Source organism: Mustela lutreola, chromosome 16 (assembly GCF_030435805.1).
Source record: "Mustela lutreola isolate mMusLut2 chromosome 16, mMusLut2.pri, whole genome shotgun sequence".
Classification (NCBI taxonomy): Eukaryota; Metazoa; Chordata; class Mammalia; order Carnivora; family Mustelidae; genus Mustela; species Mustela lutreola.
This window is the reverse complement of record NC_081305.1, coordinates 45,969,420-45,997,358: the sequence shown is the minus strand read 5'-3', so window position 1 is coordinate 45,997,358 and position 27,939 is coordinate 45,969,420. Positions and strand designations below refer to the sequence as shown.

Sequence of the window (27,939 nt, the reverse complement as noted above, 5' to 3'; positions counted from 1 at the left end):
ATCCCACAACCCTGGGATCATGATTTGAGCTGAAGACAGACGCTTAACTGACTGACCCACTCAGGCTTTAACTCTTTTTAATGATCATTTAGTAGTTGCATCATATTTGTATATCGTGATTTAATAAACATTCTTTCAATGGTCATTTGGGTTGGGATGTAGAGAGAGAGCTTATCACCAGTCAGTAGGCTCTCAGAGGCCCATGACCCCCAAAAGAGTGAGGGGAACAAGTAAGGATTAAGAACCCTTCCCACACATACACACATTTCGAACTTGTACAGCCTCAAGGAGCCCAAGAGTCAATTTCAGTGGCCAATTGCACTAGCCAGAGATGTGTGGGTCACTATTAGCCAGGGCTAAATTGGTCAATTTCAGTGGCCAATTGCACTAGCCAGAGATGTGTGGGTCACTATTAGCCAGGGCGTAGACACAGAGCCTGTGCCCGCCTGGACCAGAGCTGCCTGGGCCTGGACTGGCCATGTCTGCCCTCCCTTGTCTGCACCATGCGTGACTCTTGGCCAGGCCTGGGCTCCGTGCATGGCTCAGCAGTTGCTGGCTGAGGGCTCACTTCCCTCCCAGGTCTCCAGAGGACATCTGTGTTTGACCGCCTCGGTGCCGAGACCAAGGCAGACACGACGACGGGGAATAAAGTGAGTTGGGAATGGGGAAACCACCTGAAGTTCTCTAATTGTCTTCCTTGCTGGTGTTGATCCCACATCTAACCCCTCATACTCCCTGCACCGTCTTACCCACCTGGATAGCCTCAGTTCCCTTCTTTGCACCTCAACTTCTCTCCTCATTTCCAGTGCCTGGGGTCTGGCCAACTCCTGCCTGCTGCCCTCGGGCCGCTCCCACCTCCGTGTCCCAGACTGGCCTTGGCATCTTTCCCCTGGAGGGACTCCTGTCCTAGGTCCTGTCTCAGGGATGCCCCGGTGCCCCCGTTCCAGGCTGGCTTCAGTGAAGGCTCTGTCTGTTGTCCCTGATCTGCCACCTCTCCCCATCTCCTGCCCTTCCCCCACAGCAGCAGTGTGTGACCACGTCCATGACAGGCCTCCTACCCACCCCCGTCATTCTTTTCAGTGCGGTCAGGATGAACACCACCCTCCTTGCCTTGGCCTGCAGGCCCCCAGGATGGTGTGTGGTTAGGAGCCCATGCCTGAGCCCTGCCCGGTGTGAATCCAGCTCTGCCACTCCCTGGCTGCATGGCCTTGGCCATGTCACTTAAGCTTCTTGTACCTCGGTTTCCTTATCTGTCTCATACCCATCTCGTTGTGAGGATGAGCTGAGCTGCATTGCACGGTGCTGGGGCGTCTGATGCATGGTTAGGCATGCTCTAGGTGTCACCTTCCATGAACTGCACCGGGGCTCCTGGCTGCATTTCCTGCCTCTCCATCCCTTGCTCACCAGGGCTTACCTGACCTTTCTCACCTCCTAGAATCTTAATCGCGAGCATGATAGTAACAATCGGGCTCTTGTGGCTAGAAGATACAGCCATGTGAAGAGCTTACTTAGCACAGAGTGAGCGCTCCATACTTAGGATTCTTATTCCTGCCTTGGGGGCTTGGCCCTTGCTCTGCTCTTGGCCCACTCATCCCCACTCATCCATGAGGGCCCGGCTTACACATCAGCACCTCGGACAAGGTGTCCCTGAACTCCTGGAGGGGGCAAGGCTTCCCGGTCTCTTTGCCAGCACTCCCATCTCTTCCAGAGAGTGCATTACTGTCATAATTAGGGAGTTGTTTGTGTCATTTCCGCTGCCAGGTCTGTCTGCCCCACTGGACTGTCAGCCCCCTGAGCACAGGGCCAGGGACAGTCAGGACTCGGGAGACACTTGTTGAGTGAATGACCAAATTTGTCTTTTGTTGTGTTCCCCTGTCGACCTTGGCAAATGGTCTTGCTGTGCGTGGGCCCGCCCTTTGCCTTCCCACCTTTGTTAGATCTACATGCCGGAACTTTCAGATCTCATCTCAGGTGTCCCTCGTGCAGGGAGTCTCTCCTGAACTTCAACTAAGGTCAGGAGACTCCTTTGGGCTCTGCCAGCTCCCTGGATGTCCCGTCATGGCTCTCACCACTGGCTAGGGTGTCATCATGTCACCATGGGTGTTTCTCCCAGCGAGGCCAGGAACAGTGAGACAGCTCTGTGCGTATGCGTGTTGAATGACTAAATGACTCACTTGTCCTGTCTCTGACCCCTGCAGCCCACAGGAGTCTTCAGCCGCCTCGGGGCTACCCCAGAGACGGACGAGGATCTGGCTTGGGACAGCGACAATGACAGCAGCAGCTCTGTCCTGCAGTATGCTGGGGTCCTGAAGAAGCTAGGCCGGGGCCCGGTGAAGCCCAGTCCCCAGCCAGCACTGACTGTCAAAGCCAAGGCCACAAGCTCGGCCACGACAGCTGCCACGCCTACACTGCGGCGCTTGGCCCTTTCCTCACGCCCTGGGCTTGAGAGGAAGCCGGAGTCCCTGTCCAAAGTCAGCATCATCCAGAGACTGGGCAAGGCTGCCCTTGTGCCCGAGGCCCAGGACAGCCAGGTCACAAGCACCAAGAGTAAGTCCTTGGCTGAGGTCAAGGTCACCATTAAGAGGACTCTTGTGGGGCCCCGGGGGAGCAGCTCCAGTGAGGGCCTGGGTGCCCAGATGGACCATGCAGGCACAGTGAGCGTGTTCAAAAGACTGGGCCGCAGGACCTTCTAGCCTCTGGGCAGGACCCAGGCCCCTCTCCACGGCTCCTGGCTCCGGCGGAGGCTCCCGTGAGGCTGCGCCCAGCCCTCTGCTGGCTCCCCCTGCTGGCTCCCGAATGACACTGCTTGTCTCCCTCAGGCATTCGAGCCGGCCCAAGCTTTCTGGGAATTCACCCCAGTGTTCTGAGACCGAGATGGTCGCTGTGGCCAGGCCTTGCTGCTCTAGGACTTTCCTTTTTCATGTCCTTTGCTCTCTCCTCTCTGACTGTGGCCTTTGGCAGGACCCACTTTTCTACCGCACCCAGAGCCAAGCGCTCTTTTCCCGCCTCCATTCCCCCTCCTGCCCCCCAGCAGCATCTGCTGTGTCCACCCCAGCTCCCCAGCCTTCCCATCCCCCAGAATCCCCCCACCTTGCCCATGTCCCGACTTCCCCTCTGCCCCCTCTGCCCACTCCTTTAACTTCTCCGTCTCTCCCTCTCTTCACACTGTTCATTTCTCTTCTGTTTTCTGTCCCTGTGGCAAGGCCCGACTGTGCGCTGCGTCCTGCCTGACCCTCCTGCACCTCCGGCCTCCCAGCGGCCCCCTCGTCGGCGGTGGCGTCGAGCCCGTAGAGACTGTTAACCGCCCTCACGCCCAGGCTGGAGGGACCGCCCCTGACCCTGGGCTGCAGCGGGCTGCCTCGGTTTTCCTGTCCTGGGCGTCTTTTTCTCTGACAGCCCATGGTGGGTGGTGGGCAAGGGTCACTGGGAAGGGAGGCCAGCGCCGGGAGAAAAAGAAGAAAATGGCTGTTTTAATATATTTTTGTGACTTTCAAACTGTTTCCCTCCCCTCCTTCAGAGTGAGTCACAGGGTTGTTTTTCACACAAAGCACAACGTAGGTGTGGGTGGCAACGAAGGGTTGGGTTCTCTCTCTGGAGGCTAGACTCCCTGGAGGTCACGGCTCCACGTGGGCCATGTCTGTGGGGCAGGCCCCCAGCTGAGTGGAGTCATGGTCGTGGTCATCGTTCAGTTGGACGTCCTCTTCCCTTCACCTGGCTCTAGGTCCATCACTCTGTCCTCCCGCTCCGTGTAGTTCACCTGTTCTGCCACTCTGCCTGTTGGTGGCTTTCCAAACTGTAGGCTCCCATGTGAGGCAGTGGGTTCGTGTCATTTGGGTCATATACGCGTTCACTGCTGCATAGCCCCTGCCCTGTGCCAGACTGTCTGGAGGAAAGCAGACAAGCCTCCTGCCTGCTTGGCTGAGCTCTCCAGTCAGGGAGGTGGCGGGAGAGGGGCCATCCTGTCCAGAGAATGGGAGGGAGGAGCAGAAGTGGCCAGGGGGACTTCTGATGTTGGGGATAAGAAGGTAAGGGCTGAGTAGGGAACCGTCAGAAGCTGCTGTGTGAGGTGTAGGAGGAAGAGGGTCCAACAGGGGACACAGCCGGGGCAAAGGCTCTGAGGTCAGAGGAGCAAGGAGCACGAAGGCCAGGGGTGCTGGGGGTGCTGGCCAGGGAGCGAAGGGCCTTACACAGAGCACCTATTGTTGGGGCAAGTGGGCAGGGACCAGATGACCTGGGGCTTCATGACCCGTGGTGAGGAATTTGGACATCTTCTATAGACCCTGAGAAGTTTGGGAAGGTTTAAAGCTAGCAAGTGATGTCTGACTTGCCTTTTATGAAGATGGCTTTGGCCCCCATGAGGGGCTAAATTGTGGGGAGGGCAGGGGTGGGAGCAGGAGGGCAGCTGTGCAGGAGCCAGGGCAAGAAAGGAAGGTGGCATGGGGTGAAGCATGGGGAGGGGGAAGGAGGGTGGGCTTCAGAGGAGCTGTGGGCAGTGCAGATGGATGAGAAGTTGGGGCACGGGGGTGGGGAGCAGGGATCACCTAGAGGGGGTTCCGGAGCATCTAGCTAGAGGTGCTGTTTGTGGAGATGAAGGGGTTGGGGAGGGAGGAGCTGGGGAGACAGGAGGGTGCTGGGCTGTTGGGACTCGGTGGGGGGGGGTACCTGAGCTGGAGACCAGTAGCTTTGGGGAGCACTCAGGGGACTCTGTTCAAAGCCGAGGGCCTGGTGATACCAGCGGAGAGCAGCACAGAAACAGGAAAGGGCCTAGCAGGGGACGGAGGGCCCTTTTCTCCGTGAGAGAACAGAACTGATGGGATCAGCAAGGAGTGGGCTGTGGCTTGGGAGACCTAAGAGCTGGTGACGCTGAGATGAGACGTCACCCGTTTTTTGTTTTTGTTTTTAATTGGGGTAAAATATACATAAGATTGACTGTCGCAGCCATCTGTAAGCGCCCCGTCTAGTGGCATGAAGCACATTCCCGTTGCTGTATAACTGTCACCACCATCCGTCCCCCAACTTCCTGGGCCGATTGCTTATTTGTGGCTTTTGAGTCCCTTCACGTCGGGGGGCTGCTGTGTGCGGGGGCTGCCGAGCAAGGGCCCAGGGTGAGAAGGGCTGGGCGTCGGGGTGAGTGAAGGCTGGTGCTAGGGCCTGGGCGAAGCCCATGGGGCGCTGCTTAAGGTTGGCCTTGGGGAGGGCAGCGGACACAGGGACGATTACAGAAGCTGCCCCTTTGGGGTGGTGGGGCCACAAGTCGGGGCTCGCACGCCTCCATGCTGGGCTTGCTGCTCTTCAACTCTGGCTTTTGTTTCTTTCCCCTGTCGTTTCTTCTGGTTCCACTTCGTGGATCATTTTAGCAACTGCCGGGGTTGATAGGACGACTTCCGGTTATGGAACTTAAGAGCGCTGGGTAACTCCTTGCTGTGGGGTGATGTAGAAACAGGAATAGCTCACCTAAACCTGAGACACTCACTGGCGTGAGCCAAGTCATGGGTCGCTGTTGCTCTTTACGGATGTCTAGAGGGGAGCGCCCTGCCCAAGGTGTCACCCTGCCAGGAGCCTCGTCCCTCAACCCCTGCCCTGTGCTGTCTCAAGACCTTTCGGAAAGATGAGGGTGGGGTCCTAGGAGAGTGGTTTGGGGTTTTCTAGAGTTATTTACATGCTTGTGTTCCTCCCACCGTGTCAGCTTGCTGCAGGAAGCATTTGCAGCTTTGGGGTGCCCTGGCCTCGAGAATCACACTGTGTCCTGCCACCATCTGCTGGCTGGACCAGACCAGACACCTCCCGAGCCTCCCAGCTGCTCCAGGGCCACAGGGTCCCTGCCATTTGATCGGCGACGCCCCCACACCAACCGCCATGTCTGTGACCCACAGCAGTGCGTCACTTTTCCTCTGGTTGTGTCAGATATTTTTGAGCTTACTACATTCACGTGGTTCAAAATGCAAAAGATACAAAAGGCTTTATGGTGACAAGTTCCTTCCCGAGTCTCCTAGCCCCCCAGACCTCTTCTCAGAGGCCACCAGTATGGCCAGTGTCTTGAGGAATCCTAGAGATGTGTTTATGGGGTGTGTGCTATGTGTGTGTGCATGTGCGCACGTGTGTACACACACACACACGCACACACGCATGCACACACGCACCCCTACAGGCATATGGGCAGAAGACGATAGAGTAACACACGTCTATTTACTTAACCATCCCTTTCCAGAAGGGAATTTGGGTGGCTTGCAGTGTCGTGCTGTCACAGGCAGTGCGGCAGTGGACAGAAAACCTTGTCACACGTGGGGTCCGTCAGGGGTGAATATGAAGAATTCCAACCATATCGCTTCAGTGCAGATACTGATGCTAGGCCGATAGCAGATCTGAAGCAGGCTTTCCCGAAATCACTGGCATTCTTCTGATGAGTGATTCAGACACTTGTCGCCCCATTCTAGAAAGGCCTTCAGAGCCATGGGACTCTTCCAGCTGGAAACCCCTGGAGGAAGCAGGTGGGGGAATGCTGAGAGCTAACACTGACCACACCCTTGTGCTAGGAAGTACTAAATAAGTGCTCCGTGAAGTTGACAGACTCCCCAAGTCCTCAAGGAAAGGGCAGCAGCATGAGGGTCAGGGACTTCCTATTGTCATCCCGTGAATAGATGTGCACTGGAGGTACAGCGGGCCTGGGGCTCATGGTAAGTCACCGAGCCAGAGCTGAGCCAGCCTGGGGGGATGGTTCTGTTTGGGTGGTGGTCTTGGGATGAGGTCATCTCCTCTGGTAGCTCACCCCAGGAGATGCAAAAGCAAGACGGGAACTTTGGGTAACTGGCAGGCAGCCCCACTGCCCCCTTCCTCCTGTGTCACAGCCTGTGCCTCCCAGATGGACCAGGCATTGGGCAGCGGCAGACTCGATCCCTCCTTTCCCTCCTTTGGGGATCAGAGCTGACTGGTTTGGGGAGTACTGCCCCTGTACCTGGCTGTGAAGACCCAACGTTCCCCTACACTGAGCTTTACTCACCTTGTGAATGCTGGGCCCTCTGCAGCCTTCACCAAACAGGCCAATCCTGACCTAGCTAGGGAGTGGCGGGACTGGGTTTGATGTCAGGACCAGGAGCCTCACCTTTTTTACATTTGTGTTTTAAGACTTAATCTTTTCTTAGAACAGACTTCATTTTGCAGGACCGTTTTAGACCTACAGAAGAATGGAGAAGTATACTTAGGATGGAACTCCCTTACACCCCATGCTCAGTTTCCCCTCTTATGAGTGTCTTGGTAGTGGGATTCATTCGTTAACAATGAATGAACCAATCTTGATACCATGAATGTGAAAGCCCATAGTTACTCAGATTTCCTTAACTTCTTCCCCAGTTTTAGTATCTTTTTTCTGTTCTAGGATCCCACTTAACATTTGTGTTGTCTCAACATTTGCGTAGACCCAAATGGAGCTGTCATGCCTCCTTAGGCCCCTCTTGCTTGTGGCCATCTTTAATGACCTTGAGAGTTTTGAAGAATACTAGGCAGGTCTGTTAGCGATTGTCCTTCCATTGGGATTTGTCTGTCTCATTCTTAGACCAGGGTTACATGTAATTCAGAGGAAGAGCTCAGAGGTAAAGTGGCATTTCACCACGTGGTTTCTAGGGTCCATACTGTCCACTGGATGGATTGCTGTTGATCTAACCTTCATCACATGGCTTGACTGCCTACTGCTTACCAGATGTCTCCACTGTCAAGTTCCTCTCCCTTTCCGTACTGACCTCTCCGAACGGAAGTCAGTCACTCCGTGCAGTCCGTACGTGAGGAGCCTGGGGCGTATGTTCCACCTCCTTGAGGGCAAAGTACCAACGTAAATTAGAAATAAATTCTTCTGCAAGGGAGATGTTTCTCTTTTCTCTATTAACTTAATCATTTTCTTTTAATTGGTATGGACTTGTGGGCATCTGTTTTACATTTTGGGTTATAGAATCCAGTCCTACTTGATTTATTTTGTTGTTCACATTATTCTAGCTTTGGCATTTGGGACCTCTTGAAGTTGGCTCCTGGGTCCTTTGACTTCCATCATTGGGTGGTGGGGGTTTTTGTTTGTGTTTTTATTTCTAATATTGTATTCTGTGTCTCCTGGCACTGTAGATACTCCAGGCTCATCTGTATACATCCTAGAGTTCTAGAGTCCCCCGTTTCTCCAAGGAGCTCCAGCTTCTTTTTATTTAGAGTGGTAACTGAGAATCGAAACCCAGATCTAGGCACGAGACGTGCCAACTGCCACTGGGGCAACAACTCCTTTTTGTTTTATTTTTTATTTATTTATTTTATTTATTTATTTTTTCTTTCTTTTTTTTTTTTTTTAAAGATTTTATTTATTTATTTGACAGAGAGAGATCACAAGTAGGCAGAGAGGCAGGCAGAGAGAGAGGAGGAAGCAGGCTCCCTGCTGAGCAGAGATCCCGATGCGGGACTCGATCCCAGGACCCTGAGATCATGACCCGAGCCGAAGGCAGCGGCTCAACCCACCGAGCCACCCAGGCGCCCCTATTTATTTTTTTTTTAAAGATTTTTTTATTTATTGTCAGAGAGAGAGCACAAGCAGGCAGAGTCACAGGCAGAGGCAGAGAGGGAAAGCAGGCTCCCTGCTGGACAAGGAGCCTGATGCGGGACTCGATCCCAGCACCCTGGGATCATGACCTGAGCAGAAGGCAAGGCAGCAGCTTAACCGACTGAGCCACCCAGGCATCCCTGTTTTATTTTATTTTTTTAAGATTTTATTTATTTATTTGACAGAAAGAGATCACAAGTAGGTAGAGAGGCAGGCAGAGAGAGAGGAGGAAGCAGGCTCCCCGCTGAGCAGAGAGCCCGATGAGGGGCTCGATCCCAGGACCCTGGGATCATGACCTGAGCCGAAGGCAGAGGCTTTAACACACTGAGCCACCCAGGTGCCCCAGCACCTCCTTTTTAAAAAATGCAATCTTACTATGGAACCCCATTACATAGCGCATGTTCAAAATAGGAAAGCCAGAATGTATTAGTGCACATCTCTGTGTTTATTTGGGGTCAATTCATGCAACCCACAAAAAAATTCCAAGGTCTAAAAAGACATAAACAACAAGACTGTTTTGTGCCCAGGAGACTGGCAAAACATTTAATGTTTTCTCCAGTGTTGGGGAAGACTTGGGGTGATGGGAGTGTGGTACCCTGCTCTGGGAGGGGCAGTTGGTATCAACCATTTTGCAAAATAATTTGGTAGGTTGGAGTATAATTGAAGATGTGATGCTCCCTAGCCCAGCCATTACTGATCTGGGGAAACTTAACATGTGCATACAGAGACATGTCTGTAGGAGTGTTCGTAGGATTGCTGCTCGTAATAGCATTAACTTGGAAGCTACCCAGATGTCCCTCAACTGGAGAGTGGACGCGTCAGGGCCTAGTTGTTGCAATTACCTAACTTAAAACAGATCACCTCAAAACTGACCGGCTCAAATCAGTAGTTATTACCTCTTACAGTTCTGGGGGTTGACTGGGCTCAGTTAGACTGCGTCACTTGGGGGCTCTCTCATGTGGTTGCAGTAAGATATCGGCTGGGGCCAGTGTCCTCTTGAAAGCTTCCCCAGTCGTTTGGTGGTTATCAACCCTGGCACTTAGCTCAGACCTCACCTTGGGCTGTCAGCCAGAATGCCTACATACGGCTTCTCCACACCGCCTGGGCTTCCTTGCAACACCATGGCTGGGTTCCAATTGCGCACTGCTCAAGAGAGCCAAGGAAGACACTATTGCCTATTCTAGGCTATTGTTGGAAGTCACGTTGCTTCACTTCTGCCCAGATGCAAGGGGAAGGGACCCTAGACCCTGCCTCTCAAAGACAGGAGTGTCATTGTCTCCGGGGAGGAAGAGCATGGGGGACGAGAGATGAATTTGTGGCTATTTCGGCAAATTACCCATCAATATTGGACATGCTGTACCATGTACCATGTGGTATGTTAGACATCAATGAAAATGAACTAGCACTGCATGTATCAATATGAGTAAAGCAAAAACATTCAGTGCACAAAGCAAATCGCAGAAGAAAGTGTGTAGTTTTAAAATACACAAGCTATTTACCACTTAAATATTTATTAAGAATTTCATCACTTTGGGGCTCCTGGGTGGCTCAGTGGGATAAGGCCTCTGCCTTCGGCTTGGGTCGTGGTCCCAGGGTCCTGGGATCGAGCCCCATATTGAGCTCTCTGCTTGGCGGGGAGCCTGCTTCCTCTTCTCTCTCTGCCTGCCTCTTTGTCTACTTGTGATCTCTCTCTGTCAAATAATTAAATAGAATCCTAAAAAAAATTAAAAAAAAGAATTTCATCACTTTACTATTTAAAATGTAGTATATGTCTGAAATGTACAGGGATGGTACACTCCAAATGTGGGATAAGGGTTCCTCTGGGCTGGGGGGTGGAGGTGCGATTGGAGAGGGCATGAAGAGATTCCACAGACTAGGAATGGAGGGGGGTGCACAACTCTTGATCACCTGGTTGTGAGTTTGAACCCCATGCTGGGTGCAGAGGTTACTTAAAAATAAAATCTTAAAAAACAACAACAACAGTATAGGCATGGTTTTTAAAGCTGGGCAGTGGACACAAAGGTGTTCATTGTATTATTCCTTATGCTTTTTTGGTATCTCTTAACAATTAAAAACAATTCTCTTCTACTCTGGATCATCCAGTCCTTTCCAGAAGCAACTGGTGTCACTTGGGGTGTATGTGTCTTTCCAGCAATATTCATTTACAAACATAACTATATTTTCCCACTCAGATGGTAACATATATGGTAGTTTTGTGCTTTGTTTTTTTGGCTTAATATATCCCGGAGATAATTTTTTATCAGTACTTAATGATCTTCTTTTAAAAAAGCATATTGGGGCACCTGGGTGGCTCAGTAGTTAAGCGGCTGCCTTTGGCTCAGGTCATGGTCCCAAGGTCCTGGGATCGAGCCCCGCAACGAGGTCCTTGCTCGGCAGGAAGCCTTCTTATCCCTTTCCCACTGCTGTTCCCTCTCTCACTGTGTCTCTCTCTGTCAAATCAATAAATAAAATCTTTAACAAAATGCACATAGACATACAAACTTTATTGAGATATGATTCAGTGGCTTTTAGTTATTCACAGAGTTGTGCGTCTATCACTAGACTTTAGGATTTTTTTCATTACCCCAGAGAGAAACCCCCTCCCCCTGAACTGTCATTCCCCAAGTCCTCCCATAGAGTCTGCCCCCCATTCCAAGCCCTGGGCAACCACAAACCTGTCTATAGATTTTGCCTTTTCTAGACATGTCATATGGATGGAGTCATACAGTACGTGGCCTTCTGTGTCTGGGTCCTTTCACTTAGCAGTTTTTGAGTTTTGTCTATGTTATACCATAGATCTTCCATAGTACTTTGTTTTTCCAAAATTGTTAAATAATGTTGCAGTGTACGGATTTTTTACATTTTGTTTATCAAGATGATGGACATGTAGGTGGTTCCCATTTTTTGGCCATTATGAATAAGCATTGCTCTGAACACTCGTGTACAGGTGATTGTATGGACATGTTTTTAGTTTTCTTAGGTCTATACCTTGGAGTTGAATTGTAGGGCTGTACGTTGATTTTATTTTAACTCTTCGAGGAACTGCTGGACTGTGTTCCAAAGGGCTTTGCCACTGTCCATTTCCACCGGCGGTGTACGAGGGTTCTAATTTCTCCACACACTCACCCCCGCATTGTCTTTTTGATTGTGGCCATCCTAGTGGATGTGAAATGACATAATTTTCTTATGGCTTTGATTCTCATTTCCCCGGTGGTCAGTGACATTAAATGCCTTTTAATAAAAGTGCTTCTTTGAAAGAGCTTCCTTTTCAAGTAGCTGCCTGGTGTCCCCTTGTGTGGATGTATCTTAGGTATGGAACCAGTCTCACTGGGGAACCTAGTGGTTTCCAGATCCTTCTATCACAGACAGTGCCTCTTGCATCCACAACATTTTGCTTATGCATGGACATATCTGCAGGGCAGATACCTAGGAGTTAAATTACAGGGGGAAAGGGAAATGTTTTATAAGTTTGAATTTATGTTACAAGTAAATATTGAGAATACTCAGATTTATTTGAAGAATATTCTAATTTTTCCACCCAGTTAACAGCTAGCAGATTCACCTCAGAATCAGCAGCCTCTTGATTTCTGGATTTTATTTTGGTTAAACCTTGCATAATTCAAGATTGGCTTTGGCATAGACTTGATTAACAAGTTGAGGCAGGGGTTCAGAGCCCATAAACCTACATTCGTTGTTCCAGAGCTTTTCCCTAAAACTTCCTTTTTTGCTCCCTCACATTTAGTGCTGTGCTTCCTCCGAAATGACCAGTATAGGGTCATATATATCGTTGCTACTGTTTGGCCTTCTTGATGGTCTTTTAGTTGTTAAAATGCCATGACTCTGGCTGTGTGGTCTTGGGTGGGTTACTCAGCCTCTCTGTGCTTGTTTCTTCTACAATAAAATGGGAGTAATAGTAGTATCTACTTCATAGGATGATTGGGAAGGGCTTCACGATGCCTGGTACAGCGTTGTCATCTCATTTTATCCCTGAAATTGATAATTTGCAGGGAAGATCTTTAGCTCCAACACTTAACTCTTTCATGACATTCTTATGGGCTACAAAAAAGAACTTTCTGGGTAACTGTTTATTTTAATATAAATGTAAACTTCAGGCGCCTGGTGACTCCCTCAGTTAGGCTTCCTACTCCTGGTTCTGACTCAGGTGGTGATCTCAGGGTTGTGAGATCCAGCCTTGCATTAGGCTCTGCCCTGAGGGTGGAGCCTGCTTGGGATTCTCCCTCTCCCTCTGCCCGACCCACCCCCCTGTGCAAAGAGTATAATTGTAAACTAGAAAAGTTGCAAGAATGGTACAAGGGGTTTCTCACATCTGAGATCATGACCTGAACCAAATAAGAGTCTGACGCTCAACTGGCTGAGGCACCCCTGATTTCTGTATATTATTCAGTCCGTACTTCAATTTCTTCAGTTCTCACAATAGTGTTCCTTATGGCCATTCTCTGCTCCCCCCCCCCCCCAACTCCCAGCTCACAGTCCAATTCTGGATCGTGCTTTGCATTCAGGTGTCACATCAGTTTCTTTATTCGCAGTGAACGTTTAAGTAACCGGCCCTTGCCCGGGGTGGGTTCCAGCCTGAGTATCGGCGGGGATGACCAGCTCACGTTGCGCCATCTTGTGGCAAGATCAGGAATAGTTTATAAACCATTCCGCTGAGTGGCTGTGAAAGGATTCCCTTCATGAGGACCTAAAAAAAAAACTAGGTGGTATTCATATTATCTCAATTTTTCTTTTTATTTATTTCTTTTTAAAAAAAGATTTTTATTTATTTATTTGACAGCAAGAGAGGGAATACAAGCAGGGGGAGGGAGAGGGAGAAGCAGGCTTCCCACTGAGCGGAAGGCAGTCGCTTAACAACTTAGCCACCCAGGCGCCCCTCAATTTTTCTTAATATTGTAGGAAACTCTGTTTTAAGTATTTCACGGTTTTAAATCCATATGCTTCAGCAGAAAATGAGATTTTCTGTTTCTCAAATCTGGGCCCACACATGTAAGGTCCAGTACTTTGTTTAAAAGTGGGGGCTTGGCCTGAGACACGTGTGGGAATGGATCTAGCCGCCACAACATTCTGGCAGTGTGGGATTTGGTGAGAGGCTTCTCCTCCTGTGTTTATTTCTGCAAAATAAGTCTTACAGAGCCTTCTATCCGCAGGATTGTTTAACAAGGTCATGGATATAGTTCCTAGCGATGTGCCTGACATGTGGGAACTCACTAATAAATGTTAAGAGATTATTATTATTTGTTCAACTTTTTGTGAGTGGACAAGTACAGACGAAGTAAAATTCACCCCAGTAGCTTTTAAAAATATATATTTTATTTATTTATTATTAGAGAGAGAGAGAGAGAGAGAGAGTGAGAGCATGAGCAGTGTGGGGAGAGGGAGAGGGAGAAACAGACTCCCCACTGAGCAGGGAACCCAGTGCGAGGCTCCCAGGAGCCCAGAGATCGTGATCTGAGCTGAGGGCAGACACTTAATGGACAGAGCCACCCAGGCACCCCTGAATGTGCTTTTGACTAAGAAGGTTAAGATTACTAGGGTGGGGGGCACCTGGGTGACTGTTAGTTAAGCATCTGCCTTCAGCTCAGGTCATGATCTCTGGGTCCTGGGATCGAGCCCCATCCTTTGTCAAGCTCCCTGCTCAGTGAGGAGTCTGCTTCTCCCTCTGCCTCTCCCCACCGCTTGTGCTTGCTCTCTCAAATAAATAAATCTTAGAAAACACAAACAAACAAAACCACATTCAGTCAACAACTATTTATTGACACCCCCCCCCCAAGTCCTAACTATGTGCCAGGCATTGTTCTAGGGGTGGGAATACAGTGGTGCCTACCCAAGACAAGGTCTTCACCCTCATCAGCAATTTATATTCTGGTTTGGGGGAAGACAGCTGCAAAGGGGCATCAACAACAAAGATACTCTTTAGAGTTAAGTGCTAAGTAGGGGAGAAGGAGAAGCAGGCTTGCTGCTGAATAGGGAGCCTGATGCAGGGCTTGATCCCAGGACCCTGGGACCATGACCTGAGCCAAAGGCGGATGCTTAATGACTGAGCCACCCAGGTGCTCCTAATGAGGTGAGATTTGAACTCAGTTCTGAAAGACAAGAAAGAGCCAGTCCTGCAAAGATCAAGATCAAGGAGGTAAATAGTCCAGGGAAAAGGAACAAACAGCAAGAGAAACAGCTCCAAGGTGGTAAGAAGCTTGTAGTTTTGGGAAGGGCAGAGGTTAGTGTGTCCAGAATGTGGAGGTCAAGGGCAAGAGGAGCTTGAGATGAAGTTAGAAAGATAAGCAGGGGCAGCTCCCCGTGGGGCCCTGAAGGCTATGATGAGGCCTTTAGCTTTTATTCTGCATGTGATAGGAAGCCATCTATGTATTCAGAGCAGATGGAAAAAGGGTTTGTTCTTATCAAGAGCAGAAAAAGCTTCATTTCAAGGTCTGCCTACAAGTGCATTAGCTTCCCGTGACCACTTACGCATTTGGGAATCTCTGATGTGTTAAAAAGTTGAATGTGCACGACGCATGGTGTCTTCCATTTACAGTTTTTGGAACAGAAACATATTGTATAAAAAGAAACTGGAAGGGACATTTACAGAATCCCTGAGGCTTATATGTATTTATGCCAAAAACCTAAAATGACTCTAAAAGGATCTTCCCAAACAGCATCAAGGGTGGGGCTTAGTAACTTCTGGCTGGGGAGTCAAATATATTTCAACATTTCTGTAGAACATGGGAAACTCTCTTAAATAAAAACTCATTATTATCATTATTTTAAGCTCCAGACTTCTTTGAGAATCTGATTAATGCTATGGACTTGGTCCCCTGGAAAATGCTCTGCTTAGGATGAAGAAGGGGGTAAATCAGAGTTCTTCTGCTTGTACCTCCTGACTGGGCCTGTGTGGCAGAGAGATTTCCTCCCCATGGCCAGCTCCATCACTGCCACAGACAGCCCCCCCCCACCCCCCACCTTGTGGGAATGGAACGGAAGCTCCCTGTTTACAACTACTAAGAGGTTCTTTTTTTTTTTAAGATTTTATTCATTGATTTCATTCATGGAGAGATAGCACAAGCAGGGGGAGTGTCAGAGGGAGAAGTAGGCTCCCTCCTGAGCAGGCTCCATCCCAGGACCCCGGGTTCATGACCTGAACTGAAGGCAGCCACTTAACTGACTGAGCCACCCAGACACCCCTAAGAGGTTCTTATGGTTGGTCCATGCAACTTGTCCAATCACCACTGAGAGCCCAATCTCTGAAAGGGGTAGAAATATACTCTAGGGCCAGATTTCTGCTGGGAGGCAACAGAAGGGGATTTTTGAGGAGATGCCCTCTCCGCCTGTCAGGAAAGGATTCTTGATCATTCTTTCTTTCTTTTTTTTTTTTTTTTAAAGATTTTATTTATTTGTCAGAGAGAGCGAGCGAGAGCGAGCACAGGCAGACAGAGTGGAAGGCAGAGTCAGACGGAGAAGCAGGCTCCCTGCGGAGCAAGGAGCCCGATATGGGACTCGATCCCAGGACACTAGGATCATGACCTGAGCCAAAGGCAGCTGCTTAACCAACTGAGCCACCCAGGCATCCCTTGATCATTCTTTCTGAATCAAGAGGCCTTTGGGCAACCTTCCAATGAGAAGCTACTGGCCCATCTCTGCAGAAGTGCATATGCAGCCCATCTTTACAGTTACAAGTAGGGCGTTCACAGAATAGAGGGTATAGAACAATTTGAGGTTTTAGGGAGTTTTCTCCTAAATTACCTTTGTTTTGGAAATTGAGACACTGAGACCCCCAAAATGATAATTAAGTGGTCTGCTGGGGCCGAAACAGGGCTATGACTTCCCATTTTCCAGCATGATATGAATTCAAAGCACAGACTCTTGTAACAGAAGGCTTGGGTTCAAATCCTGCCTTACCCCTAATGTGTCCTGGGACCTCGAGCACCTGACCTCCAAGATGGTATTGATGGCAACAGGATAGCATTGGTGGGACTGTATCAAGAACAGAATCTGGCCTATAACAATTGCTAAGTCAATGCTATTGATACTGTTTTGCAATGAGAGAAGTGAAGTTATTTTAACAAGGACACAGGAAAGGCACGATTAGAAGCCGGGCCTATGAGTGTTGTTCACCACCAGACTAATGTGTTTTAAACTGCAAGGCATGACCCTTTAGTCCTTCAGAAAATCGGTTTAGCAGGGCCTTGAATAGCACTGGGGAAAAAAAAAAATCTCAGTGCATGATACATACTAGTTAAATAGTATTTGATGACATTTTCATACAGGTATATATGTATATAGGTAAGTATACCTACGTGTGTACTAGATCTTAGGTTGAAAGCATTATTCTTGACTACTGTGCCCCACAGAATTTATACACAAGCACAAGGAAGATTTCAGTGAGATGTCTTTACGTCTTATAATCCATCTCGCGAGGGACAGGGATTCCAGTTCACTCAGGAAGACTCAGAAATAGGGGAAGGGGCTATGAACTGTTCAGCACAGAAAGGAGCAAAGAAAGTAGACCCCAGTGAGCTTGAGTCTAGGTTATACCGGAAAGGACTAATTCCTGAAACAAATATTCCCCAAGAGCACACTCTGTGCCAAGACTTTTGCTGGGCAGTGTTAGCTACACGGTGGTGACTGAGGCAGTCCTAGTCTTTTTCCTCGTGGGACTCTCTGCACAGTGGAGACAGACCTGTCACCAGACAGTAAGACACTAAAATGATCAGGCCTGTGGTGGGGGAGGCGTTGGTTGGTTATCAACCCTGTGTTGGGGGAAGCCCATGAGTAAGGAATACAGAGAAGCTTCTGAGCTGGATTGTCTGCGTTACTCTCACAGACTTTGGTGGACCTAGGATTCTTCAACTACCAGCTAGGGTTTCCAGAAGTATGCACTGACCAATATATACCTGCCAAGCTCACTGGAACCCAAATTCAGAAGACAGCAAGCCCTACCCAACCTCTGAGAGCGAAGGACCTGGGAGACAGAGGTCTCACACTGCCTAGGACACTAGCTGACCAGTGCACCAGAATAGAGCCCTTTTCTTACAAGGCGATCTTAAGGCCTTTTAAGGACTAAGTTACCCCATTAAATAAAGTTATACCCCTATTGCATATATATGATGAGCAGTAGGATTACTATTTTGGATTCACAGAGTATCTAATTGATATAAACTGCTCTATTTACATAAAAAAAATAAAAGTCCAATATCCCAGTGACGCAGCTGTTTCCATTTTGCAGATTTGGATACACAGGCACAGAAAACGGTCAATCTTCTGTTTACTATCACCAGCGAGGAAATGCAAAGCTGGGTCTGTGAGACTTCAGAGGATGTGCTCACCATGGCGAGACACAGTGAAAACTCTCCTAACCCCCGCTCCAGGGCTCTTTAAGAGCCTTGGAACCGAAAGGAAAGGCGAGATCACAGTAAAGCGAGATCAAAGCGTATGTAAATAAGGACCTGGGGCTGCCGGGAAGTATCGCTGCGGCGAGCCTTTAAGGAAAGCGGGCGTCAGAGTCCTGCTGCGCCTGCGCAACCCCGTCTCTTCTTTACATCCGGCGCCTGCGCGTGGTACCTCTCTAGCTCACCTCGACCCAAACTTGCCTAAAGTACGCAGGCGTCTCGCTCTGAGTCGGCCTCTGGCCAGGCCTTGCGCCTGCGCCCTAACGCTCTCCGAGTTCCTCTCTCGCTCTTTTACGTCAGTTCCTGTTTGTGGCGGGAGAAGGCGGTATTTCCGGCCAGAGGGTGGGAGGGGGCGGTAAGCGGGGGCTGGGGGGAGGGGGCGGGGGGGCCGCGCCGCGCGAGCCGTTGGGCCTGGCTCGGAGAAGGCGTTGCCGCTGCCGCTGCCGCTGCAGTTGCTGCCGCCAGGAAACACAAGGAGCGGGACCAAGCGCAGCGTGGCGATGGGCGGGAGTAGGGCCCCGCCGGAGAGGCTGGGCGGCCGCCGGTGACAGGTGAGTGCGCCAGCGCGTGTCCCCGAGCGCCTCCCCCCGCGATGGTTGCGTCCGGACCCCCCGCCGTGCGGCGCTGGGCCGTACCACCAGTGCCCGCCGGGCGGGGACCGCCGTCCTCGAGCCCCCCCTTCCGGGACAGAGTGGGGGCGGCTGCGCGGGGGCGGTCGGACTACCCCAGAGGGGCCGGGGGCGGGGGCGGCTGGCCGTACCACTGAGGCGGCGCCGGTGGGGGGCACACCGAAGTGCGGGGACCGAACCACTAAGGAACTGGGGGCTGAACCAGCGGGATGGGAAGGGTGCGCCCGCCGGGTGTGCGAGAGCTAACCCATCGGGGTGGGGTGGGGGACGCGCCTTACCATGTGTAGGGGGCTGTACCTATTCGGGGCTGTGGGAGCTGTTCTTCCAGCGTGTTTAGGGAGGTGGGGGGCTGCTGGGGAGGGAGCTGTACCAAGTGCGGCCCGAGTAGCGCCGTGTGGGTCATACCACTGAGGTGCGGGGGGGGGGCATCCTGAGAGCGTGGAGGAGCCCCGTATCGAGGGCGGAGGGTTGTGATGTTTATAATCTTTGAGGGATGCGGGGGCGGGGTGAGGGGAGCAGGCCACGGTGGGTTTTCGGGGGAGTATTTTGGGAGGGCTGTAATGCGGACTGTTGAGGAAGGGCTTTGCCTCCCGAGTTTGGTGGGTGGGGCTTGGGGGTTTGCTCGGAGCCGTAGGAGGATCACTATTGAACTTTTCAATGACTTTGGGGGAACTGGATGGTCGCTGGGATTGCTGTCTGTCCGACAACCTTTTCATATTATTAAACCTTTTTAAAAGATGTGTGAGACACTTCTGTGGCAAATTCTTTGTTTCTGTGGGCAGAAGATGTTTTAGAAGCCTCTGAAGTTTTCTGAGCTTTCAGCTCCATATTTGGGAGGGGAGGAGGTATTGTGCTCAGATTTGAGGAGCTGTGGCCCCTGGATCTGCTTGTTAAGACTTAGGAGGAAGGAGTGTTTAGAGGGACACCTCTCTGTCAAGGCAGGGTGGCGGGGGACGTCTTGATCCTTGGAATTCTGAAGACCCCCTTCCTCTCATTTGGGGACTGCCTGGGCTAGAGTAATCATGTTGGTCTTCCATGGTCTGCCTTTCAGCCTTGTCCTCTCTTCGCCTCTCAGAGAAGCATTGGGGAGTTCAGCCCTGGCCAGACCTTGCTGGCCTAGGCAGCAAGGGCAGTCACTCCAAGCACCCACTGAAATAGCCCTTGCTGGGCGGTGGATTTTGAGGAGCCAGGCTCCAGTACAGATCATGGCAGTCTCCATTCTAGTTATGAGGGTGTTTGTGTCTCCCTGGTTAGCTGTCCAGCCTCCTATTGTGTTTACGCTCCCCACTAGGCGATAACAGTTGGTCTTACTGATAGGCGACAATGAGGCTGAGTGCTGTTTTCCCAGCTGTTCTCTCTGCAGAGGCCCAGGGGACTTGGGTAGAGGTGCCCTGGCCCAGCCAGAACCAGGGAGGAAGGTTTCTCTGAAGGACTTAGGGTAGCCAAGTCTCCCACAGATCTAGTTTCTCAGTGTTATCACTGGGTGGGTGCTTGGAGCAACTGCCCTTGCTGCCTAGGCCAGCTCGTGACCTTGGCTTGCTGGGTAGCCTTTGCCCCGGGTCTGGAGTTCCCAGAAGGCTGGCTGCAGTCCCTGATTGCCCCAGCTAATGTGGGCTGGTGATGTGGTCAAAGGCTGGTCCACATCCTTGGCTCCCAAGCTGACTGTCTTCTCAGGCTGTGGTTCCTCGAGTACAGTCCATGAGGTCCTTGAGGTCCTTGAGTCTTTTCTAGACTGTGGGGCTCTAGAATTTTTCTCCACTAAGGGTTTGTTTCTCTGGTCTCCTTCTGCCAGCTTGTTTTTTTTTTTTTTTTTTTTTTTTTTTTAAAGATTTTATTTATTTATTTGACAGAGAGAAATCACAAGTAGATGGAGAGGCAGGCAAAGAGAGAGAGAGGGAAGCAGGCTCTCTGCTGAGCAGGGAGCCCGATGTGGGACTCGATCCCAGGACTCTGAGATCATGACCTGAGCCGAAGGCAGCGGCTTAACCCACTGAGCCACCCAGGCGCCCTCCTTCTGCCAGCTTTTAAAGGGTTTGCCTGATGGGGTTAACAGCAACAGTAAAAACCATAATTGTGAGATCGATGACTGACATTTATTGAGTGCTTTCTGGGTACGATACACTATTCAGAATGGATTAACTTGCTGAATACACATGCTAGAGCCATAGGTACGGTTGCATGGTCTCCGTGTTCTAAGGGGAAACTGAAGCACAGAGAGGTAAGTCATTTCCAGAGCTAGTGAACAGCTGGTGGTTTTGGCCATCTACAGTATGTCAGGCGTGGGGCAACCCTTTTACACACATAAGCTCTTTTAAATCTCAAAACGAACCTACAGGTTAGGTATGTTTATGCCCATTTTATAGACTCCTGTGAGCTAGGTAGGAGTGTGGTGCCCATTTTACAGATGAGGGGACTGAGACACCTGCTGTGAAGTGAAAGGCTTGGCCTGATGTGTCACAGCCAGAGGTAATAGAACCAAGATGTGCACCCCTACCTGGCCAGGTTTGGTCTCAGTGAGCCTCTTGTCAACAACTAAAACTGTGGGTTAGTTGCCCCCAGCAGTGGATGTGGTAGTTCTCTCCTTTTTGCAGAATGAGACCTCAGGGCTCAGGTAAGAATTGGTTTGCCCTAGGTCCCTCCGACCCTTGGGGACAGGCTGGGTTTTGAACCCAGGTCAGCTTGCTTCTAGTGTTGTGTGCTCTTTGGTCCCCAGGTCCCCAGCTAGAGTGGGTCTTGGGCACCTCAGAGGCCCTGCCCTGGACGCTGCCAGCTGCACCCTTGGGCATTTCCTTCCTTTCACCATCCACGCCCAGGGCTGCTGTGAGCACCTCTGCCAGCAGCCAGTCTAGTAGTTCTGGGCTTGCTGGTGAAACTTGGTCCCTCGGTGTTGAGCTAGGGGACGTCTTTTAACCCGGTGCAGAGTAGCTGGGAGCCAGGAGAAAACAGCAGGGGGGGCCGCGCACGGGGTGACATACTCAGGGGTGCCATGCTAGAGGCCCCTGCCCAAGCATGGTGTGCTGGGCCTGCATGCAGTTTTCTGGAGCTTTCATGTTCTGGCTGTGTGACCTTGGACCTCAGTGTTCCCCTCTTGTGCAGTGGGCTCTGAATGGCACCCACATCAGAGTGTTGTGAGGGTGAAACGAGTTCATCCACCAGAGGCTCCTGGGCTGGTGGTTGGTGCCATGTACAGGCCCAGTCAGCAATCCTGAGCCCGTCCATCCTTTCCCACGCCCTCTCCCCTGTCTCCTCACTCCTCTCTGGTATCTTGGTGTCCAGCTTCCCAGCTGGCCCAGCCAGAATCTGGGAATCCTGTGTCCTGGTTTCTGAGCTCTGTAAAGAGCTCCACCAACGTGATTCAGAGCAGCGGGTTCAAATCCAGCCCTGGCACTCCTGGCTGGGTGCCCTTGAGCAGGTTCCTCAGCCTCTCTGAGCTTCCATTGTGTCGAGGGATGGTCATTCCCCCTTGATACGTTGTCCGGAAGGTGAAATGGGTTAATCTGTGGAAAGCCTCCCCGGCACAGCCTCCAGTAAACGTTTCTGGCTGTCACTCTTTCAGGAGAATGCCTGATACATGGTGAGCCCTCTGGACAGCTTAGCAATTGTAATTTGTGTTATTTTGGAGGCTCTGCCCAGGCTGCAGAGCCTTGGCAACTACCACCAGGAGGAGGGCCCGGCTGAAATTAGCATCCCCATTTTCCAGATGAGGAAACTGAGGTTTTGGAGGCTTGGAGCAGAGGTGGGACATATAATCAAACAAAGGGTAGCAAGTGCAGCCCCCAGGCCTCCTCATCCTCCCACACAGTTGCTGCCCAGAGCTCTTCTGAGGTCACAATTCTAGCTCTTTTTCAGATGTCAGGCTCTGCTAATCCCCCGTGTTCTATGTGCTTTTACCGAATCTCCACCACAGCCCCCGGGAGTGGCAGGAAGGGCCTTGACCCAGGTGAGAACAGCCCTTTGAAGGCTGCGAGGCAGAAGGATGGGCGCAAGCTGGGTGAGGCGCAAAAGTGCTGGTGGGAGTCAGGGGCCTAGTTGCGCAGAGCCACCTGGGCCAGGGTTGGGGGTGGGGGGCGGGCAGGGGGAGAAGTGTGCCTTTGGTCCTGAAGGTGTCGCAGAGCCAGAGGGTTTCCCTGATCCACCAGCCTTCACTGAGCACCTGCTGTGTGCCTTTCGTCGCTTCGGGTGCTGGGGATGCAGCAGTGCCCTGGACGGAGGTGCTCCTTCCGTGGCACTGAGGGAGACAGTCAGCCTGGCGAATAAATGAGGGACAGGTTCAAGGGAGGTGCCAAGCAGTCAATTACAATCAGGTGTGACTGGGAGCTGCTGTCATTGGGCTGTCAGGAAGGCCTCTCTGCTGATCCCCAATCAGTGGGCCAGGTGAGTGAGGAGAAGAACTGGCCTTGGGGGTTGCGCGGTGGGGGAACCACAGGGCCAGAGTTGAAAACTTGATGAGGTACAGGGACCTGCAGCATGGAGGCCTATGTGGCGGGGCAGGGTGAGTGAGGGGAGACTGGAGCGGAGGGCAGGCGAGGTCAGAGTCTTGCAGACTTCTCTGAGGGATAGCTCAGGCAGATTTCAAGCTTCAGAAGGAGCCTTTCACCAGAAGAGGTTCTCAGGCCTCTGCTTGGGGTTGGGGGGGTAGATTTTTGAGTGGGTCAGGGAGTTTCACATGCCTCCCACTTCCCCCTTGAGTAGAATCACTGCCCTAGAAATGGTGGCAAAGGCGTGATGGTCGCCTCCCTCCTTTGTGGTTTTCACACCACATTCCCCAGGGCCCAGGCTGTTCCATTTAGGGACAGATGGGGGGAGGCTCAGTGAGGTGATTTGTGCCCACCCCTCCCCAACCCAGACAGCTGGGCTAATATCAAATAACAGTGCAGAACAACGGTAATACCTGATAAAAGCTGTACTTGGCTGACTTGACCTTCCACGCAGCTGTGTGCCTGAGGACCTGCCACATTCCTGGTTGCTGCCCTAGAACTTAGAAAACCAGGTGTTGCGGGCCTACCTTCTAGTGGAGACAGGTGCCCAGCAAGCAAATCTAGAAGAGGATATCAGTTTGTGACCAATGTTAGAAAGGCAAAAGAGGAAAGAGTGTGTGGGGATATTATTACTGTGGGGTGATTAAGGAGTGTCTCCTGGAGGAGGTGACACATAGATAGGGATCGTGGAGTGCTGCAAAGGAGCCACGGGAGGACTTGAGTGAAGATCTCCCTTAGATTGAGCCAGACGCGGCTCTTGATTCCCAGCTCGCAGAGGCCTGGAGATCCTCAGTAACCAGTGCTGGGGTTGGGCTCTGAATTTGAGCAGCATGGCTCCAGGTCTTCTGAGACCAGGTCATCATGGGTTAGGGAGCCTCATATTGAAGGCTTAGTGCACTAAGCAGAAGCCGGGCTGTTGATTTTCCCAGGCTTGCTCTGGGCTGTCTTTCTGGAAGAAGTGGAGAGACCCTCAAGAGCAAACCTCTGGCGTCTCCGGAAATCCTTTGGGATGGGGGGATGGAAAGGAGTGTTTTTCGAAGTTGCTCTCCCGGCCTCTGGAGGACCCAGGGACACCCTTCCCTGGGCCTCTCTTCAGCTGCCCAAGAGCTCTCAGTAGAAGGCTTTCCACCACCAGGCCTCCAGGCTGCACGGTGGGGTGGTTCCGTGGCAGGCTTTTCTGGACAGCCAGCCAAGCAGCAGGAGGCCCAGCTAGGGGAGACAGCCCTGGGAGCAGGACCAGGAGGGGAGGGAACAAGGGAGCAGGGGTGGGAGGGGTGGGGGTGGGGGGATGGGAGCTTGGGCCTGGCCCCCTTGGGGGCAGGATCCACCGCCAGCTCAGCACCCACAGTGGGGCCTGGCTGCACTGGGTATGTGAAGCAGGGCATGGTAAGCGGGGATTGGCTAAAGGGAGACTACATGTGGAGGTCTGTGCAGGAAGTTCCTTGAGCCCTGCTGTTCTGCCCAGGAAGCTTGTCCGCAGATGTTGTTTCTAAGGGTGAGGCCAGAAATCCAAGCCTGCCTTGGTTTGCCACCTTGTGGGCCCTTTGCAAATGGAAGAGGGGGGCAGCTGCCACTCCCTTGCCCTGCTCCCTCACCCCTCCCGGCCTGATTTCAAGGCCTTCATCATCGGTGGGTCAGTGCATAGTGGTAGAGGCTGCTCCCAGCTTCTCCTTTGGTTGCTGTGGAACGCTGGGGGCCTTGTTTCATGTCCTTGAGGTGCATTTTGCTGGGCTGACACGGGAACAACGCTGCCAAGTGGGGCTGTCGGGAGGATTCAGGGATCGTGTGTGTTAGAAAATGCCTGACATGGGGCCTCCTGGGAAAGTGCTCAGTAGAATGCCGTCGTTACTGAGAGCTAGCGGGGCGGTGTTTCCGTTCCAGGCCTGCCCCGGGGCCTGATGTGCCTGTTCTCACCAGTCCTCGCCATGACCTGGGAGCTCTGTGCAACTCTTCCTCCCATTTCTTAGGTGAGCGAGCAAAGGCCTGGGCAGGTTACTGGATTTGCCCAAAATCACGGTGTTGGTGAGAGACAGGAAATTTGAAGCCCACTCTGTCTGGGGTTCAGTCTGCCTCTTTGAGACTTGGTCTTCTGCCTCTGATGAGTGCCATGGCCACTGTTTCTGAGGTCATTACTGCCTTTGCTGTTTTAAGAGATTTTATTTTAAGTAATCTCTACACCCAACGTGGGGCATGAACCTACAACCCCGAGATCAAGAGTCGCACACACCACCTACTGAGCTCTGAGCTGGTTAGGTGCTCTTCACTACTGTTGTCCTAATGATCTTTTTTTCTTTCTCTTCTTCTAAACAGAGCGGGCATGAAGTAGGCCTCAGTTGTTCTGGAAATGACTGGATTAATCTCCATTCGATCCTTGCTTGGGAGATGGGGTGCAGCAACCTTCCCAGTGCCTGTGGAGCCGTGGTCTTGGCCAGCCCCTTCCTTCCCTAGAGGCCAGGGGGCAGGGGTCAGAGTTGGGAGGTAACTCTCCTATCCCCTGCCTTGGGGTCTGATTCCCGAACGGCCACTGGAGCCCACCCTTGGCTATTTTTGGGCATTTGTGTATTCCATTCTTTTACCAGGTGATTTATTGAGGACCTACTGTGTGCTGTGGATGGTTTTGGCTGTCAGGGAGCAGCACCCAGTTTACTGGAGGAGGCAGAAAAGTAGCGTTTGTCCAAGAGTGCTTGGTGCCACAAAGGAAGGGAACAGAGATCTGGATGGCCTTGGCAAGAGGGGAACTTGGGGAAAGCTCCTGAGGTGAGGCATTCAGGCCTTAACATGAAAGCCCAAAGCAGCAGACCAGGCAGGGGTGCAGCATAGGTAAAGGCCCTAAGATGGGGTACACCTCAGTGTGGTGACCCTGAGTACATGCCACTGCAGCTGGGGCAGCAGGGTCGGTGCATGGGAGGGCGGCAGGGCCCAGGTCTGGCTGGCAAGTCTGTGCTTCTCAAACTGGTGTCCCAAGACCTGAAGGAGGGTGAGGGAGTGGGGAGTGTGAGCATGTGTTTTTGGGTAGTGTCTGCGACTTGTCTACTGTTTTTAGCTGTGTGTTTTCATTTAGATGATATTTTCAACAAGTGAATATGGGCATGTCATGAATCATCTGGATGATTCCTTTTAACCAGCGAGTGACAGGATGAACATAGCTGCCACTTCCATAGCTCTGACTAACTCAGGCTCAGGCTGGCCCTTGACTTTGGAGTTTGCCTTTGTGTAATTGCTGCCTGTTTTCCGAATTGCTGGCCTCATCCCCAGCTGTGCTTGAAGCATGTCTCACTGGGTCCCCATGATGACCCTGGATTGCCAAAGACAAAAAACAAAAACCCAAAACCCCGCAAAAACAAAACATCTTTTGAAATACTCTAAAAGGGACGCCTGGGTGGCTCAGTTGGTTAGGCAGCTGCCTTCAGCTCAGGTCATGATCCCAGCGTCCTGGGATCGAGTCCCGCATCGGGTTCCTTGCTCGGCGGGGAGCCTGCTTCTCCCTCTGCCTCTGCCTGCCATTCTGTCTGCCTGTGCTTGCTCGCTCTCCCTCTCTCTCTGATAAGTAAATAAAATCTTTAAAAAAAAAAAAAAAAAAAAGAAAAAGAAATACTCTAAAAACATGTCAGGTTGTCCTGAAGATTGCGTTTTATAGAGGAGGAGGACACTGAGGTTCAGGGAAGCGACCCGTGAATCCTGGAAGGTAGCAGCCAGGACTGGACTGACCAGCACTCTGGGTGTGGGTTTGGGCTCTGAGCCCTGTTTTGGCTCCCTGGGCCGAATGGGTCAGGGGTTGGGAGTGATGGTGTCACACGGGAGCTCCTTCGTGGCCTGCTGGAAGGATCCAGCCCCTTGGGCCTGGGAGCACGCCCTAGCGCTCGCCTCCCCCCAGCCCTTCTGCCTTCGGCCTCCTGGGGCTTCATCCCAGAGCTTCTGTGGAGCTACACTTGCAGTTTGCTAGCCACTAGCCCTGCAGGGCTGTTTGAGTTTTAGTGAATTACACTGAATTACAAGTAAAAATTTAGCTTTTTACTTGCACTAGCCCCTGGAGCTACATTTCTGTTATTACAGAAAGTTCTGTTGGCTAGCGCAGCCATCTCCTACACTCACGACAGTGTGATCTTGGGCCTGTGATTTCGCCTCCTTGGGTCAGGATGGCGATAGTGATAGCATCCACCTCCCAGGATTTGCCGAGAGGGTCCCTATGAGTCCGGACCTGGCTCATCGGGAGCCCTCAGCAAACCTTAGCCGTGGGCAGGAGCCTCCCTGCTTGCTCCTAGGTGCCCCAGGGGTAAATGGGGACTCACGCCGCCAGGTCCTGCCTCCAAACTTCTGGCCAGGGAGGCAGCCAGATGGTGATGTGGAGCAACGCCTGTGAGAGAGGAAGGCCTCAGCCAGACTGGGGCAGGAGGGGCTGGCCCTCCTTGCGCATGTGCGCACGTGTGCGTTTATGCCCGCAGGGGCAGCCTGGGTCTGCAGGGCGTCAGGGGTGTTAGGGGAGAGCTGGCCCGGGTGCAAGAGGGGACTCGGTCTTGTGGGAGTGAGGGCAGAAGGTGGTTGAGGGCAGAAGGTGGTGGAAGAGGCTCAGGATCAGCTTTCCTCTGCCGCGTCCCAGCTGCCTGGCATTGAGTGCTCACTGCATCCTTCCTGTCCTCAGTTTCCCCACCGATAAAAGGTGGGTCCTCGTGGTCCCCCAGTGAGTCAGGAGGTGAGAGAGTCAGGCCAGTGCGTAGAACTTCTTCAGGGGACAGCTGCAGAAAGCAGCTGTGATACAGCCTTTGCCTCCCTTGGGCCAGGAACCCTGTGTCCCACTGCGCCCTAAGCCAGAGGGCTCCCCGTCTGTCCCTGAGAAGTAGCCACAGCCCTTATGGCGGCCCCCCAGG

General features: G+C 51.9%; 2 protein-coding genes across 12 annotated transcripts in view; both read left to right on the top strand.

Annotated features, from left to right (window-relative positions):
- The window catches only part of C16H19orf47 (chromosome 16 C19orf47 homolog), a 35,163-nt gene extending 17,192 nt beyond the window's left edge, over nucleotides 1-17,971 (top strand). For 6 of the 8 annotated variants that reach the window (XM_059150939.1, XM_059150932.1, XM_059150936.1 and 3 more), the window contains 3 exons: nucleotides 580-650; nucleotides 2,199-2,547; nucleotides 17,805-17,971. In XM_059150939.1, the coding sequence (XP_059006922.1) occupies nucleotides 580-650; nucleotides 2,199-2,547; nucleotides 17,805-17,956 (572 nt within the window). In that variant the 3' untranslated portion in view covers nucleotides 17,957-17,971. Of the gene's footprint in view, nucleotides 1-579; nucleotides 651-2,198; nucleotides 3,496-17,804 lie in introns of those variants that run through there. The other 2 variants (XM_059150935.1, XM_059150934.1) reach the window with 2 other exon arrangements.
- Nucleotides 17,972-18,354: 383 nt separating this feature from the next.
- AKT2 (AKT serine/threonine kinase 2) overlaps nucleotides 18,355-27,939 on the top strand; it is a 47,246-nt gene continuing 37,661 nt past the window's right edge. For 2 of the 4 annotated variants that reach the window (XM_059150919.1, XM_059150923.1), the window contains exon 1: nucleotides 18,355-18,518. The gene's annotated coding sequence lies outside the window, so the exon portion shown is untranslated. The remainder of the gene's footprint in view (nucleotides 18,519-27,939) is intronic. The other 2 variants (XM_059150920.1, XM_059150921.1) reach the window with 2 other exon arrangements.